Below are 19,274 nucleotides of genomic sequence, written 5' to 3' on the forward strand. Positions count from 1 at the left end.
ATGTCAGTGGAACAAATTGTAAACTATTAATGTAACAGCATTACAGTCACTGCAACAAGTCTTTTTCAGCCCCTACCATTGGGTTGTTGGGGAAACGCGTGCTGGTGGGCAAACTGCTGTCCGGGAAACGCTTGCTGGAAGTTTCCACTGAAGCTGGTGGGAAGGTTGTATGCGGCAGCGTTTCCAAACCCAGCCGGCATGCTCATGGAAGGTGGACCGAAAGAGGCTGTGGGACACAAAGAGCTCTGCTTTAACATCTCAGTTTGACATACATACACGTGAACTTTACCACAGTTTACTTTAGCCGAACTGTGCGATGCACCGACATGTTTGCAGTTCAGCTTTACTTGAAACAGTCTTTGAACAACAGCTGAACTACCCGAGTCAACTTAATGTAAGATTTAAGATTTCAACACTCCACTCCTTACAGTAAGGTTATTTAAGAAGCAAAACAAATGTAATTTTTAAAGGGATAGTTCATCAAAAAATGAAAATTCTGTCATTAATTACTTACCCTCGTGTCGTTCCAAACCTGTAAGACCTTCATTCATCTTCACAACACAAATTAAAATATTTCTGATGAAATCTAAGAGCTTAAAGACTGTAGTTGTGTTGCTGTCTATGCAGGGTCATTTTTGGGTCGCCATTTTTGATTGAACTACCTCTTTAATTTAGAAGACAAACTTCAAGCAACATGCACTGACAAATCATCACAACAAGCTTAAGAAAAAGGGTCATGTTGACTTTAAAGAAGGGCTATTTTTATCCCAAGTACACAAATCTGTGGCAATCTACAGAGCAGATGACAAAACATGACAAAAGCTTCACAGCAAAAAAGCAGAAAAGACAATACAGAACAAAGACCCAACAGTTTCCAATATTACTAACAGAAGTCAACATTTGAGAGTCTAAGAGTATATACATACACATATATATATATATATATATATATATATATATTATATATACACACACGCACACACACACACACACGTAATGTATATATACACTACCAGTCAAAAGTTTTTGAACAGTAGGATTATTAATGTTTTTTTTAAAGAAGACTGCATTTATTTGATCCAAAATACAGCAAAAGTAGTAATACTGTGAAATATTTTTACTATTTAAAATAATTGCTTTCTATTTGAATATATTTTAAAATATCAAAGCAAAACCTGTGATCAAAGCTACATTTTCCGCATCATTACTCCAGTCTTCAGTGTCACATGATCCTTCAGAAATCATTCTAATATGCTGATTTGCTGTTCAAGAAACATTTATTACTATTATCAGTATTTAAAACAGTTGAGTACATTTTGTCAGGATTCTTTGATGAATAGAAAGATCCAAAGATCAGCCTTTATCTGAAATAAAAAGCTTTTGTAACATTATACAATATACCATTTAAAAAGAAACCTGAAGAAACTTCTACACAGCTGTTTTCAACATCATGATAAAAATAATAATAAATGTTTTTGAGCAGCAAATCAGAATATTAGATTAAGAATAACTGGAGTAATGACGCTAAAAATTCAGCTTTGAAATCACAGGAATAAATTACATTTTAACAGTTATTTTAAATAGTAAAAACATTTCAAAATTTTACGTTTTTTTGCTGTGCTTTGGATCCAGTAAATGCAGACTTGGTGAGCAGAAGAGACGTCTTTAAAAAAACTTTTGACTGGTAGTGTATATATGTACTGTAGTGTATAACAACTGTTCAAAAGTTTGGGGTCAGTAAGTTTTTTTTTTTTTTTTTTTTTTTTTTTTTTTTTGGAAAAAGAGAAATGCATCACGATTTCCTCACAACCATTAAGGAGCACACCTGTTTTCAACAATAATAAGTAGAAGAAATATGATGCTCTAAATCAACGGGTTTGAATGATTTCTGAAGGATCATGTGACACTGAAGACTGATGGCAAACCTGAATTTTCAGCATCATTACTCCACAGGAATATAGTATATTTTAAAACATATTAAAACATAAAACAGTACATTGAAAGGAGAAAATCACTTCCAGAACAAAAAAATTTACAGATACTCACCCCCTTGTCATCCAAGATGTTCATGTCTTTCTTTCTTCAGTCGTAAAAAGAAATTGTGTTTTTTGAGGAAAACATTTCAGGATTTTTTTCTCCATATAATGGACTGATATGGTACCCTGAGTTTGAACTTCCAAAATGCAGTTTAACTGCAGCTTCAAATGTTTGTAAATAATCCCAGCCGAGGAAGAAGTGTCTTGTCTAGTGAAACGATTGGTTATTTTAATAAAAAAAAAAATGTTTAAATCCGCATTTGGTATCGTTTAAAGCCGCATTTAAACTTCATTTTGGAAGTTCAAACTCGGGGCACCATTGAAGTCCATGAAGAAAAACCCTGAAATGTTTTCCTTAAAAAACAATTTCTTTATGACGGAAGAAAGAAAGACATGAGTATCTTGTATGACAAGGGGGTGTTCTTGAAGTGAACTTCTCTTTAAATTCTAATAATATTTAACAAAATTTCAGTTTTTACTGCATTTCTGATCAAATACACTTGCTGAGCATAAGATACTTCTTCCAAAAACATAAAAATCTTACCAACCCCAAATATCTGAATGGTAGGTTTACATAACAAAACATCAAAACAAGTGGAAGAGCTCTAGCATTACTTATTTGCACATTCCACTTGGCTTGATATTTTGCATCTAATAATAATATATGCATTTGGTGAATTTTCTGTAAAGGCTGGAGACCACTGATGTGAACATGGGATATCAATACTTTATCTGTGTTTCATCCACCTCAGATGAAAGACAACACAAGCACACCTTTCTTTAATGGGGTCAAAAGGTCAGAATGACCACAGAATTGTGGTCAGCGTAGTTTACAAAAGCCAACTAGTCTACAGTCAAGGCCAAGCCCCAGAAAAGGAAGAGAGAATAGGGAGAAAATGAGAGAAAGAGAGAAACAGACATACCGAAGTGGGCTGCAGGGTAAACCTGACCCAGCAGGGGTCCTACCATGTCTGATCAGCATGTCAAGAACACAACCAGACAAAACCATCAGTCTCTTTACTCTCACTTTTGGCCTATATATAAATTTCATGGGACAAAAAAATCTGCTTCTCATTCACATTTAACCAAGGATGCCTCCCCTTCCTGCCTTTTTTCATTCTCTCTCTGGAACACGAACACACAACATTTATCCGCCACGGGGATGTAGAGACCCACAAATCTCTGCAGCTCCTCTGCGGCGCCTTTGTATCTCGCGTGTGTAAAAGCGATCTCAAGCTGTTAGCTCCTAGCATGGATACTGGGGGTATCTGACCCACTTAAAACTCTTCACAAAGCCCTCTGGTGTGTTAAATAAATAATGAGACACAAAACAAGAGCTGCTTAAGCTCTTTTGAAACCGAGTACAAATCCTGCTGTGAAGATTCTATCCTGGGTTTGATCGATTGACTCATTTAGACTTTTAAGCACCTAAGCTCCGCCCTTACCTGCTGTGGCCACACCCACTCCTGGTACCGGTGCTCTTCCATTGGTCTGGAATGGGTTAGTGGCAGCGGCCTGTGCAGCCCCGGGAGCGACGAATGGATTTGTCGAAGGCCCTGGTTTAAAAAGAAAAAATAACAAAAGTGAGGTATAAGAGATATGATGAAGAATGAACAATGGATATCTCAAATAGATCTTAAAGACATTGACCTCCAAAACCCTGAGGCATGCTGGGTAAACCCTGTTGTGCTGGAACTGGAGGAACAGCCGTAGTGGATCCAAACATAGACCTGAATGTGAGAGTGGAAGGTGAGCTTAACATAACTGAGAAAAAGACATTGAGAGGTAAAAATCCACGTCTCTTCATAGTCTCACCCTTGTGCTGTGGTGGCAGTGTTGTAGCCGCTCACGTTTGGCACTGAGGAGCTAAAGACAGTGTCTAGCTCAGCTAGAGCAGCGTAGCGATCGCCGCCCAAAAGAGCCGCCTGTGGAGGTGGAGGACCCACACCTGCTGAAGGAGGGGCTGAGCTTGTGCCTGTGGAGACATACAGAAAGTGGTTATTTTTAGCCATTTTTATAGTATTAATAAAGATTTTGAAAAGATTTGTAGTAGGTCTGTCACGACTCCTCGATTCAATTTGAGTACTTGATTGCATTTTGCCCATATCAAGTAATCGCCAAAATAATGGATGTGGCACATTCCACATATTAAACCCATTTATAAACCAAAGCATAATGCTATTGAGAATTCACACTGAGAATTCTATTTTTATACTACAAGAAAATTAATGATAATTATCCAATTACTCGACAGAAAAATGAGTCAATACTCAAAAACGGTTTAATTCCTAGATGTACCTTGCTCAGGTTTGGTACCAAACATGTTGTCGAGGTCGGCAAGGGCCGCGTATCGGTCCGCAGGGACACTGACTGTATCTGCTTTATGCCTCTCTCCAACTGAGTTACTCTGGCCGGAGCTAAATGAGGCGAAATCAGCACTGCACGACTTGGGGAAGTTGTCGAAGTTCGCAAAGTTGGCATTAGCTGGTCCTGATGAGCTACCTGTGAAAAGAAGAGAAAGGATGAGCAAATTTGTGACAGCAGGAGAGAAATTATTAAAGCACAATTTTCCCTCCAGCTGTTGTTGTTGTGGAGAATGTGAGGCTATTTATTATATTTTGTTTTAATACTTTTTGTTTTAATAATTAAGAATAATTATTATATATTAATTAATTAATTATTATATATATATATATATATATATATATATATATATATATATATATATATATATAAAAATAGTAAAAAAAAAAATAAAAAAATTGTATAATTGAAAAACAAACACTCTATATATAGCGTTTATATTTTTCAATTACACAATTTTTTTTACTATTTTTAAAATATATAAATCTATAAGATACATAAAATGCATATTATTTTATAATAAAAATACAAAAATATTGTCGAATTATACAGCGTTTTTATCGTTTAACAAAATATACTTCTTTTGTCAAGAAAGTTTTCCCTTCATCCAAGAATAATGTGTTATATTCACAGTACAGCTCAATGTGACCCAAAACGCTCAGTTAGTTTTTTCCGTCTGCACAGGAACAACATCAGACGCGTGTAGCTTAGAGGGAACATTGACAAAGAGCGTCCTTCAAATCAGTGAGAAGACATCCCAGGAGAATTCCTGAGGAGCTATATAAGGAAAATCGGATTTTACACCACCGCATGAAAGTGTCACAAGTAGGAAAGCCACTTCCAACAGGAAATTAATTGGGGGGTTAGCGGGTGTATGAAAGACACAGACAGGCACACAAGCTGTGACTTACTGTTCATGGCCAGTGGAGGCAGCGATGAGGTAAACTCGCCCACACTGCGACTAAATGGGAGACTGTTGTATACTGACGTACGCACAGGAAATGAGTGAATGACAGCACAGGAATGTTAAGAAAAGCAGAACAGAAAAAGGTCAAAGTAATAGAAATCAGAAATATAGAGAAATAAGCAAATTAAATTTGGCATCAGAAAGATTATTTTGTTTCTTGAAGAAGGGTCTTATCTAATGAAAAGACCCATTATTTTCAAAACAAATTGACAATTTCTATACTTTTTAACCTCAAACGCTCTTCCTGTCTAGCTCTGTGTGAGGTTTATCGACATACCCTTACTGTATTGACCTGGATTACGCATGCATGTCACAGAGACGAGACAAGACGAGGTGAAAAAGTACATAAATCATCAATTTGTTTTGAAACTGGCCAATAATTTCGCTAGATCATTTTGCTAGATCCTTCTTCCTTGGCTGGGACCGTTCAGAGCCATTTGAAGCTGCATTTAAACTGCATTTTGGAAGCTCAAACTTGGGGGCACCATTGAAATCCACTATACGGAGAACATTCCTGAAATGTTTTCCTCAATAAACAATTTCTTACCGACTGAAGAAAGAAAGATACGAACAGGATGACAAGGGGGTGAGCAAATTATCTGTAAATTTTTGTTCTGCAAGTGAACATTTCCTTTAATGTTTTCAAGAAAGCTGTGATTCATTTCTTTTTCAGGATTCTCTGATTAACGCAAAGTTCAAAAGAACAGCATAACAGCATTTATTTGAAACAGAAAGTTGCACATTTAGAAAATTAAGTAAGAGCAGAAGAAAAATAAGTCAAGCTGACACAGTGTGGAACTGAAATGACAGAATAAAATCAACCAGATGTTTCCTCACCCACCACTGGAGACATCAAGTGATTTATTTTTTATTAGAGAGAATTTAACGTTGAACTAAAACGCCACTGAAAAAGGAAGAATGTTTAAGCAGCAATGAAGAAAGACATAAACAGAACAACTATTATGTGACATTCCTAACAACACAACTTGGACAAGGAAACATTTCTAAACAGGAGATTTGAGGTAAATGGGTGTTTATATGCCTGGATCTGTGTGTATGTGTGCGTGTTGTATACCTGGTTGTGCGGGCTGAAATGGGGCTTGTGCAGCTGATGGAAATGTTGCTGTGGGTTGAGCAGCAGAATTATTGAACGCATCAAAATTCGCAAAATCTGCATTAGAATTTGCATTCTGCGCTGCTGGGGTCCACCACAAACAAACAAACAAACACAAACAGAAAATGAGGTGAGGAATGACAGTGAAACAGGAATGAAATGGCATAAATGTGTCCAGGGTTTAGATCAATTTAATTTCTTTCCAATCAGGAAATTAAGAAAACTCAATTAATTATTATTTTCTATTTAAAATTCTATCTGATCTACAGTAATAGTTCTGACTCAAACGCTGGTTGCATATGAAGACATATTATTACACATACTCCTATAACACAAACCTGCTAAAAACCCACTAATAAAGAAACTACACAAAAGACAAATAAGATGACATGAACAAAAACCCAGAATGCACTAACTCCAAATCCAGCCATGCACATTTTAGCAGACAATGCTGATTTGGTCATAATGGCTTCCAAATTATGTATTTTTTTTACCTCTGTAACCGTTTACTGGTGTTAACCGATAAAATGCACAACTGTTATCCTCTAGAGATGCCAGGAAGCATTAGTGGTTTTATATTTCATGAGGGGCTTTGTGGCAGTGGCTGTCAATATGTCTAGTGTGGGATAATGGGAAACTAGACCACATTGCCTTAAGAATTGTCCTGAACCTTAAAGTACTCGTTTTTAAATGGATGGTTTAGTATGTGTAGTGCGTGTTTTTACCCGAATGACTGTTGAAATGTGCAAAGTTGGCAAAGTTTGCGTTGCCTGTGGACTGCGAGTGCGGAGGCGCGAAAATGTCGCCACCTAGATCGCTGAGCAGATCAAACCTCTTGTCCTGATGATGCTGCTGCTGCTGCTGCAGCTGCAGCTGCTGCTGCTGGGTCAGCTGAGTGCGTGACACAACTGGAGACTGAGAGAGAAAAAAAAAAAAAAAAATTAAACAAGAAATGTGTAATAAAGGGACAGTTTACCTAAAAATGAAAATTCTGTTACTAATTACTCACATTCATGATGTTGCAAACCTGTAAGGCTCTTTGTTCATCTTCAAAACACAAATTAACATATTTTTGATTAAATCCAAGAGCTTTCTGACCCTGCATAGACAGCAACGCAACTGGCACATTCAAGGCCAAGAAATGTATTAAGGATACTGTTAAAATAGTCCATGTGACAGTGGTTCAACCTTAATTTTATAAAGCTACGAGAATACTTCTTGTGTGCAAAAAAATCTAAAATATGATTTTATTAAGGATAAAGGGTCATTAAGCTCTTGGATTTCAACAAAATGATCTTAATTTGTGTTCTGAAGATGAACGCAAGTCTCTAGGGTGAGTAATTAGTAACAGAATTTTCATTTTTGGGTGAACTATCCCTTTAAGAAAGTAGTTTATATAGTTAGTATAGTTTGGGGTCAGTAAGTCACTTTTGCTCACCAAAGCTGCATTTATTTGACCAAAAACACAGTGTAAACTGTAATATTGTGTGTAATATTTTAAAATGGAATTTATTCCTGTGATGGCAAAGCTTAAAGGAGAAGTCCAGAACTTCCAGAACAAAAATTCACATATAATGTACTAACCCCCTTGTCATCCAAGATGTTCATGTGTTTTTTTTCTTTAGCAGTAAAGAAATTATGTTTTTTTGAGTTAGACATTTCAGGATTTTTCTCCATATAATGGACTGGTATGGTGCCCCGATTTTGAACTTCCAAAATGTATTTTAAATGCAGCTATAAACAATCCCAAATGCGGTTTGTAAACGATCCAAGGAAGAAGGGTCTTATCTAGCGAAACGATCCGTTATTTTCATTAACAAAAAAAAAATACTATTCAAATACTTTTTAATCTCAAACGCTTGTCTTGTCTCCCTCTCCCTGAACTCTTTGTATTCTGGCTCAAGACAGTTAGGGTATGCCAAAAAGCTCAAATCGTATTTTCTTCCTCAACTAAAAAAATCATTTCAAAATCATTCTACATCACTGCAGAGGTACTGACCCAGTCTTTGCACAGTGAACATGCAAAGAAGATCAAACACCCTTAACAAAAAAGGTAAAACAGCGACATAGGACGATTTTAAAGTTGAGAGAGAACATGAGATGGGAGTTTTTCGACATACCCTAACTGACATGAACCGGAACAAAAACAGTTCAGGCAGAGTGAGACAAGACGAGAGTTTGACATTAAACAGTATATAAATTGTACTACTTTTATGAAAATAACTGATCGTTTCGCTAGATAAGACCCTTCTTCCTCGGCTGGGATATGGGCACCATATCAGTCCATTATATAAAGGAAAAATCCTGAAATGTTTGCCTCAAAAAACATAATTTCTTAATGAATGAAGAAAGAAAGACATGAACATCTTGGATGACAAGGGGTGAGTACATTATCTGTCAAATTTTGTTCTGGAAGTGGGCTTCTCTTTTAAATTTTCAGCATCATTACTCTAGTCTTTGGTGTCAGAAATCATTCCAGTATGCTGATTTACTCAAGAAACATTTATAATTATTATCAATGCTGATAGCTTTTGAATAGTATGGTGAACACTTTTGATCAATTTAATGTGCTCTTGGTTAAGAAAAATATTTATATATATCTCAGTTTTGTTACCTGGCTGGGTGTGTTTTTGTTGAGGTGTAAAGTGGGCACTGATTCCCCCAGTAATGTTTTGAGAGGTCGGACCTCTGGAGTGCTGCTGTTGCTGCTAGCAGATGAACCAGAGACAGACGCGTGAACCGACGCCACGGTTTTAGCCTGCTCTGGAGGAACATACCTGAAAGAAAAGAATGAGAGAAAGACATGTAAATGAGCAGAGCACACATACACAGCGATGTGTTTATCCTTATGAAACGGAGAAAAATATTTGCTTATGCAAATTTCAACTTAGAGGTGTACAGCGAACACTGGGAAAGTTTCAGGAAATACCAGGATATAATTAATCCACATCACACAACAAATGCAAAAAAAAAAAAAGTGCAAATCAACACTAGACGAACCCCTTTTTTTGCATTTCAGTTTGTATTCATATTTTATTTTCACATAATAAAATAACTCATGCCCATTTATTTATTTGTAATAAGTGGGATAACGTACAGGCCACTTTGCATAGCAGTACACTGTGCAACAAGGATGACTGACTGCACATGATTGCTCAGAACATTTCAGCCCATGTTGTTTCTCACCATCGCTTCTTTTCGTATTTGTCCTGAAGAAACTCTTTGACTTTCTGAGGTTCTCTGAAGTCTGGAATGGCCAAGTTTCTGTCATCATAAAGGCCAAGCCATATCTGTTTACATACCTGCATATACATGAAAACATGAGAGATCATCAGATATTCATAGAACAAAAATACCATAAACAAGCAAAACAGATTAATCTGTCAGACAACATGAAAAAAAAATGTTGATTTCAAGGTTTTTAAGAGCAACTTAGTCACTTTAATGCTCAGTTTATTAGAAAAGAAAAACAAAGACCCTTCAGACAGATAGTATCTTTTTCTCACTGCCTCGTGTGTGAAAAAAAACAACAATGCAGGCATTCATGCTAAGGAAAGTCTTGTTTACACAAATGCGCTCACGCACACTTACATTCTTAAGAAGCAATCCCATATCTTAAAGGAGAAATCCACTTCCAAAACAAAGATTTGCATATAATGTACTCACCCCCTAGTCATCCAAGATGTTCATGTCTTTCTTTCTTCAGTCGTAAAGAAATTATGTTTTTTGAGGACAACATTTTTGCATTTTTCTCCATATAATGGACAGATATAGTGCCCCGATTTTGAACTTCCAAAAAAGCAAATGCGGTTGTAAACGATCCCAGCCGAGAAAGAAGGGTCTTATCTAGTGAAACGATCAGTTATTTTCATTAAAAAAAAATAAAAATAAAATAAAAATATTTAAACACCCTTAACAAAAAAGGTAAAACAGCGATATAGGATGATTTTGAAGGTGAGGGAGAAGAAAGAAAGACATGAACATCTTGGATGACAAGGGGGTGAGTACATTATTTGTAAATTGTTGTTCTGGACGTGGACTTCTCCTTTAAGACGACATTTGAATAACTCCTCTTAGTGAGTCAAAAACACATGCACTCAGATAACACAACTGATAAATAAAAAGGGCAAAGCGTAAGGCTTAGCAACCACGACATGCCAAGTGTGTATGTGTGAAACCTCTCACAGCAGTGAAGACACTGCCTTCATTTAGATATAATCAAGGCAGACACACATTTGTGTGTGTAAACACACACACCCTTTGAAAACAGTGGTAGCAGCTTATTAATTATAAATAGCAGCAGTAGAGTGAAGACACGCATTATCACTTGACTCTGATGAGAAGCGGAACAGACACTCAAGGAAGGGCTCTATGAGCCTTGTCTAATGTCAATAAAAGGCCATGAAATAAAAGTCAAAACTAACACAGAATTCAGTGCATCTGCCTTGAACATTTTAGAATGGTTTATTAACTAAACCGTTAAAAAAAAAAAAAAAACTATTACTACTATTAAAAGAGCATGACGTTTTGCAACAATTTCTTTTTGTTTTCACATAAGGGCTCACAACTATCAAAATACTGAACAGAATCCTTATAAGCTCTTAATTACTTTGATTTCACATTGTCTGACAAGCAATAAACTGACAGTACACAACTGTGTCTTGAAAAAAAAGTTAAAGCAATCATTTAAAATGCTACAAGTGAATTTAGTCATTATAACAAATTACTGCAAAGCTGAATTTTCAGCATCATTACTCCAGTCTTCAGTGTTACATGAACCTTCAGAAATCATTCTGATATGCTGATTTATTACTTTTATTATTATTGGAAACTGTGATTCTTTGAAAAAAAGAAAAATGAACAGCATTTATTCAAAATAGAAATCTTTTCCAACAACGTAAGTCTTTTCTATCACTTTTTAGCAATTTAACACATCCTTGGCGAATAAAAATTTTAGTTTACTGACCAAAGACTTAAAAAAACAGTTTGTATTGTTACAAAAAAATTCTATTTTAAATAAATGCTTTTTAACTTTTTAATTATTACAGAAACCTGAAAAAAAATCACGTTCCAAAAAAAAAAAATATTAAGCAGCACAACAATGATAGAGGAAAAAAAAAAAAAAAAAAAAAAAAAAAAATCAGCATATTACTTCTGAAGGACCATGCAACACTGGAGTAATGACACTGAAAATTCATCTTTGCATCATAGGAATAAATTACATTTTAAAATATATTCACATAGAAAACAGTTATTTTACATTAAAATAATATTTCACAATATTCCTTTTTTCTCCGATTTTTTAATCAAATAAACGCAGCCTTCATGAGCATAAGAATCATCTCAAAAAAAAAAAAAAAAAAAAACCACACAACAACGTTAAAAATCTTACTGATCCCAAACCTTTGAACGGCAGTGTATATGCAGCCTTGGTGAGCATAAAAGACTTTTTGGAATAAAGATTTTTTTTTTTAATTCTTAGAAACCTCAAACTTTTAGTGGTAATGCATCTTGCATTGTTCATAAAGATTGTTCCTGGAGTCAAACTCCACAATATTTTGCCGCAATTCCATCTGTTACTTAGTAAGCTAGACAAATGACTGAAGACCTGCCAACATCAACAGTTTGCGTGACATGCCCCCATCATCGAAAACCAATTCAGAAGTTCAGAATGACAGATGCTGTGAGATTTTAATAGATCAAACCTGCTGTGTGATCAAGCCAGTTTGAATTGGACTCACATTAAACAACGTAATAAAACAAAACGTCCACACGCACAGATTATTCTGAAGTTCATCAGGATTTAAATGGGAGATTATAGAATGTGCGTAATGAGATACAGAGCGCTCAAATAAGAGTCTCCTCGGCACGCAACATCATTTCCAGCTCATCCTCGTAAATCAGGCCTCACGAGACCTGGGAAAAATCCCAGGAATGTTGAGTTAAGTAAAGACAGAGAAAGGGAAGGGGAGAGATGAAAAGTGGTCTAATCTTTGTCACCGATAAGAAGCTCTGAGAGGAACACAGGCCTAGACTAAAGAAGAAATTACACCTGCCTTAAAAAAAAAAAAAAAAAAGAAAAGAATAAATAATAAAATAAAATTATAATAATAAATAAATAAATAAAATAAAAATAAATTAAACACTCACAACTGCCTTCAATAATACCTCCAATAAATAAATAATAAAATAAAATAAAGAAATAAAAAAATAATAATGAAAAAAGAATAGTCAAATAAAAATATAAAAAAAATTAATAAATAAGAAAAAAGAATAACAGTCTAAAACTACAATTTTTACAACAACTCTAACAATTCTGTAACTGTCATTCACTGTGTTCAAGTTGAAAAGTAATCCCAGAAATTTCCGTTATCTTATCATAGATGTATCAACGTTATCCCGTAAATAATCAACTAAGTGGTGTCCAGATATCAGGCACAAACAGTCCACACACATGACGACACATTTGCCGTGTCAATAAAAACATTGCTGCACTTTCGACTACGCCATTATCAATTACCTCATTTCCATGTTTCTGTAGAAATTCTATTTCCTGTTGCGTGAAGGTCGTCATGGAGATGGACTTCACTCTGTGGGGGGGGATTCAGGCCTCGTCTAGAGATATGAGACAAAATGATACCATGTTAATTAAATAAAGTGTTGTAAATCGCTTGCAGTGTGAATACGATTTTCTGCTTGCTCTCGCTGTTAACTCTTCATTACAAACCTGCCTATTACACGCAGATCTAGGACAAGGACAAAGTCAGACTGCTCGGCACCTTGCCAATTCTGTGCACGGAGAGCGTACGCGTGTATGAGGGGGTGGAAGAGAGTGATAATGGAAAGAGAGGTGAGCTAATGCTGCCTATGAATAACACTGTTACTCGTATTTAAAGGGATAGTTCACCAAAAATGAAAATTCTGTCATTAATTACTCACCCTCATGTCGTTCCAAACCTGAAAGAGTTCATCTTCGGAACACAAATTAAGATATTTTTAATAAAATGCGAGAGCTGCATAGACAGCAACGCAACTACCATGTTCAAGGCCCTGAAAGCCAGTAATAACAAGCCAGTAATCGTTAAAATAGTCCATGTGACATCAGTGGTTCAACCGTAATGTTATGAAGCTATGAGAATACTTATTCAAGGACTGACAGGGAGGAGAAGAAAAAGTTGAATGAAGTTGTTATTTTTGTTTTCTTTGTGCACAAAAAGTAATCCCGTAGCTTCATAATATTATGGTTGAACTACTAATGTCACAGGAACCATTTTAACGATGTCCTTACTACCTTTCTGGGCCTTGAATGTGTCAGTTGCATTCAGAAAGCTTTTGGATTTCATCAAAAATATCTTAATTAGTGTTCCAAAGATGACATGAGGGTGAGTAATTAATGACACAATTTTACATTTTTGGCTAAACTATCCCTTTAAGAGATAAGCACACATAAATTCCACTACTAGTCGTAATTAACTGTAGGAAACTGGCTTTTCTTCATACCCAGACTTTGAGTTAAAAGGCATGTCAATTAAAGAATCATGGCAGAATATGGGTCATAATAAGCCACTTTATGAGGTGAAACGCTTTGATAAAACAGAATAATAAAATATGCAAAGCATCAACTACACACACAAAAACTTAATCACAATTCTGTGTAAATCTCATAAAATTGTTCTTACATTCTTACATAAATTAAAAGGAATGCAACAGAAGAGTGGTTTATAAATGAATAATACATTTCTTTCTGCTTATTTTTTTGGTGAATAACATCGCTAAGTAGGGGTTGAAGCACGCATTGTAATTGTTAGAATGGCCAAGGATCAGCAATCTTCATGTAAAACTGATCATGCAGACCAAACGGTAAGTCGTAAAGACTTAAAACTTGGAGGGATGGTAGTATTCACACCACCTACAAGACTGGGGGGACGCCTAAAGGTTCGAAAGGGGCAGGGCCACTTTTAGCAAAATGCCTGAACTCCTGAACAGAATGAACAGAATCTCAAAAAAACATGACCGCCACTGGCAGATGAAGTCTGGGCACCTGTTAGACAATGTTAGCGGAGGCCGTTCGGAACGAAACGTGGTGGGCCTGTTCGATTCACGGCCCCAAAGGTCTGACAGAAATTTGAAAGAAATCAGCCACTGTGGGGCGATATCACATTTTTTAAGGCTGTTAATGATTGTATATTGTGCGTTTTTTCGCAAATACACACAATGTCTTTTTTCATATGCGTTTAAATGCCTTAAAGTGCATGAATAACCTGAAATCACTGCTTGCAGCTATATTTTCATCTTATTTTTTGTAATACTGCTAAAAAAAAATAAATAGAGAAAACATGTACACTACCACCAAAAACAGTAAATATTACATCTTTAAATAACCTTATTTTAATTTATTTTAAAATATAATTCATTCCTATGATGTCAAAGCTGATTTTTCAGAATATTCATCATTTACCATAATAATTTTTTCATGATCAATGTTGATAACGGTTGTTGTTGCTTAACATTTATGCAGAAACAGTGACCATTTTTTGTGATAACCATGACATTTTTTGGGATTTGGGTGAGGATTATGAAGCTATAAATTTACTTAAAATTAGGGCTGCACGATTAATTGAACACGATTTTCATGCACATTTTGTCAGTAAAGTCCGTTCTGTAATCAGCAGTAAATCCCCATCACCTGCTTTCAGATGGAGCAGCATTTACTACACAGAGCCATAGTTCACTAATAGGTTATGCAAAAAAAACAAACAAACAAACAAAAAAAAAGCACACGATATTATTGCACAATTATGAAATCGAAATAAATCATTCATGATAACGACAGCTGTTTGCGTAGCTTCTCAGTGAACTACGGCTCTGTGTAGTACATCTGAAAGCATGTTTTTACATTGCCTTTAATAAATTTAACATGTCCTTGCTTGATAAAAGCATTATTTCTTCACTATAACTGAATTACGAAACATAAAAACCTCCAAGGAAGAACTAGAGGATGAGCATCTGATGATTCGATGCGTCTTTGAATGAGTCTGTGCATGCGTGTTTGCTCCACAGCCTCATGATCTTTGAACACTTGATCTCCGAATGCCCAAGAGCAATGTAAACATGTGTAAGGGCTGCCCATTAGAAAGCCTGTTTCCTTCCTGTATTTACCCTGTTAGCGTGCTCAGATTTGCTCTCTAGGGATCAGAGTCCATATACCGCAGGATACGCCACCTCAGCTTCTCTTACGCATCCGTTTTGTTATTTCCATCCCCTGATCTCTTTTTCTTTCACCTAATGATGACATTTGCGGGTAATAACTAACAGGAAGTTCACTTTAGATAGTTAAAGAAATGGTTAACCCAATAACCCTAAAACTCAATACCCAATACTCCTTTAAGAAACACTCACACATGCACACCTGTTTCTATGCCAGCGTGATAGCAGAGTGAATTAATACGTGTGTAAGTATGGAAAAGACATTTAGCGCTACTCCGCTGTCCCCCTGTGCTGAAACGGGTGACAGTTCATCTGACACCTGAGCCGCAACAGATGTTCAAAACACCATTTGCACAAACACACCCCCTCGAAACTCCCAAAAGACGCAGTTACACATACTAACACGCCACTTCTGCACTAACGATCGCTGCTTGTTTGCATGTGGGAATGCAAGTGGGCTGGTAAATTTCCCCAAAACAATTTTCCACCTCTAGGGACATCACCTGTTACTTCCTCTACATTATATTATGAGTGTGTGTGCGTGTGCCCCTATGGAGACGTGAGGTATTCAGTGATAAATTCTGAAGGGCATGAACAGCAAGGCCTTGGTAAGATTAGACCAGGTGCTAAATTATTCACACGGCCTGCTGCGGGCCATTGGCACAGGGTTGGGATTCTGTAACTGCGGCCCTCAAGAACCACTCAGCTAAACTTTCTCAAGCCGAACAAGTCTAACTAACTTAACAAGTCACAAAAACTGCCTTAAACCAACAGTAACAGGAGTAATTCTTCAGCAGCCTCATAGTATAATTCTATGATAATTATGCAAATGTGCTATGAATATGTATTTACATTAATTCATTTGGCAGCTGCTTAATTTCAAGGTGACTTACAGTGCATCTTTCTGCAGAGGAAGTGCCTTGCTTAAAAACACAATGGTAAAATCGTGCATATGTATGTAAATAGTTTATCTAAAACTAAAAATGGTCAACATTCGCTTAACCTCATGTGTCAAACCTGTATGACTTTCATTTTTGGAACACAAGAGGGGAAGTTTAGCAGAATGTACAAAAGAAGTGAATGTGAACAGATTCTGTCAAGCTGAAAAAAGGACAACAACAGCTTGAAAAAAAAGTTTTGATGCTATACACTAGGCTTTGTGTGAGTAACAGGCTGAAATTTTAAGTGTTGATTAGGGATGCACGATATTATCGGAACGATATCGGAATCGGCCGATAATGGCTTTAAAATGTAAATATCGGCATCTGCCCAATATGAAAAATTATGTTGATATGTCTTGCCGATAAGAGGAATAACTGAAATGTGCTCAGGGTGTGCTAGCGATTAGATCACGTCAGCAGTGTGGAACAAATATGATGCTTGTAAATTAAATAATTTGATATATACTGATTTATTCATTAATGTGTAATATGTTACTTTTTTTTTTTTTTTTTTTTTTTTTTTTTTACAAATCATGAGCTCTGACAGATTTTCTGTATTTTTACAACTCTTTTACTTTAGATCATCTACAAAACTGAATCTTAAAATAAAATATTAAGATTACCACTGAATTTTCTGAGAGAGGAAAAAAAAAAAGTGCCGATTGATATCTAGTTTATTTATTGTTATTTTTAAAGCTTCAGTGTACTGTCATTCTAAAAGAACTTCATTATTGTTTATTTAATTCTAAAAAATATGCTATTTTTAAAAACTAACCAAAACGGAAAAAAATTGCTTATCATTTTCGCACAGTAGAGACTTTGTTGTTTCAGTATCAGTATCAGCATCGGCTATCAGCCGAAATGAGTTGAAAAATATCGGCATAGTGCAATCGGCAAAAATCCAATATCGTGCATCCCTAGTGTTTATCTTCTACAGTTGCTCTCAACCTTTTTCACTCCAGGGTCTTCCATTTGAAGGCTCCCCATGATATTTGCTAATTTTTAAGCAATTTAAAACAGAAACTAGTAGTGGCAATATATTATTAAAAAATTATAAATTACCAAAATAATTAAATTCCACAGTTCCAATAACTATAATATATAATGTTCTTCATGGTTTATAGTTTTTCTTTTTTTTAAATCACCAATTATTTACCAAATACTTAAAATAAGGTCTTTATAATATCAAAATTGATACCATAGAAATTTCATAATTCTTGTCACCTGTGTCAATATCACAAAAAAAAAGTGCAAGCCTAATTAAATAAATAAACTCGAGCTCACTGAAGTAAACAGTCAGCAATAGGACAACAACAAAAAATATTGTATAAAGTAATCAAATGTATAAAAACAAAAATAGGAATAGGACTAGAAAATACTAGAAATACAACTATTAAAAAATCTGGAATCTGAGGATGCAAAAAAAGTCTAAATATCGAGAAAATCGCCTTTAAAGTTGTCCAAATGAGGTTCTTAGTAATGCATGTTATTAAGTTTTATTAAGCTGTAATAATTTATTATTATTATTATTTATTTATTAAGTTTATTTATTATTTATTAAGTTTTAAGTTTGTGTTTTAAAGTTTTAATATATTTAAGGTAGGAAATATTTTCATGGAACATGATCTTTACCTAATATCCTTATGATTTTTGGGATGAAAGAAAAATCAATCATTTTGACCCATATAATGGCTATTCTACAAATATGTATAAAAAATATTTACAAAAAAAAAAAATAATAAAATGTATAAAAAAACAAAACGTGTAACAACAAGTTGATTCGTTAAAAAAAAAAAGATCAAGATTCGGTCAAACGTTTTGAAAAAATAAAATAAATAAATAAATAAATAAATAAATAATAATAATCAAGATTTTAATTTTTTGCCATATCGCCCAGCCCTATTTCCAGGTCTACAATTGACACTTTTAAAGTCCCATATATTATTTATACAGTATATCCTGTGTGTCCGGGTTTACGGACAACAAAAGCAGAAGAAACAGAAGCCATCTTGCAGCCCACTAAGTGTGCTACAGCCTCCTAGTGGGTCCTAGGCCTCTGTAGCTCTCAGGCAAAAGGGCAAACTCAGCCCCTCTTTGTGTTTCACAAAAATAAAATCATATGGTTTTTAAACGACATAATGGAGAATAAACATCACAGAATATTTATTTTTGGGTGAACTATTCCTTTAACAAAAGTATCTCTAAAGTTCAGAGCTAAAATTGCCCAGTACATTACACATAGAATGCAAACAGAGAAATAAAATGCATGTTTTAAATGTATCATTTTAACAGATTTTATATTCATGACAGCAGTTCAGTTGAAATCATCCCCTGAACTGGCTGTACCAAAATGGGACCAACCTCAAAGTGAACAGTCTCTTGTTGTCCGGCCTGCATTCTAAAAAAAGCGAGGTCCTCACTTCATCAGGCGAAAGGATGACACACTTCGCCACAACATAGACAAGAAACATCAGAGACAACACATCAGCGACTGGCTAAACACAAGAGCATAATGACGATGTCATATTAGGGGCGGAACTTCTGTCGAATAACATTTATGAATCACAGCCTGATAAGTTCCTGAGAAATTACAAAAAAGTCACCAGATAAAGATTCAGGACACAGCTAGATGGATTTACACACAT

General features: G+C 35.4%; 1 protein-coding gene across 1 annotated transcript in view; it reads right to left on the reverse strand.

The window, feature by feature from the left end:
• agfg1a (ArfGAP with FG repeats 1a) overlaps positions 1-19,274 on the reverse strand; it is a 30,776-nt gene that overhangs the window by 2,020 nt on the left and 9,482 nt on the right. Inside the window, 11 exon segments of the mRNA XM_051129035.1 lie at positions 77-226; positions 3,482-3,592; positions 3,687-3,766; positions 3,852-4,011; positions 4,335-4,538; positions 6,443-6,565; positions 7,207-7,396; positions 9,096-9,258; positions 9,668-9,783; positions 13,002-13,082; positions 13,084-13,096. Of these exon segments, the coding sequence (XP_050984992.1) occupies positions 77-226; positions 3,482-3,592; positions 3,687-3,766; positions 3,852-4,011; positions 4,335-4,538; positions 6,443-6,565; positions 7,207-7,396; positions 9,096-9,258; positions 9,668-9,783; positions 13,002-13,082; positions 13,084-13,096 (1,391 nt within the window).

This window comes from Labeo rohita, chromosome 15 (genome assembly GCF_022985175.1).
Source record: "Labeo rohita strain BAU-BD-2019 chromosome 15, IGBB_LRoh.1.0, whole genome shotgun sequence".
NCBI lineage: Eukaryota > Metazoa > Chordata > Actinopteri > Cypriniformes > Cyprinidae > Labeo > Labeo rohita.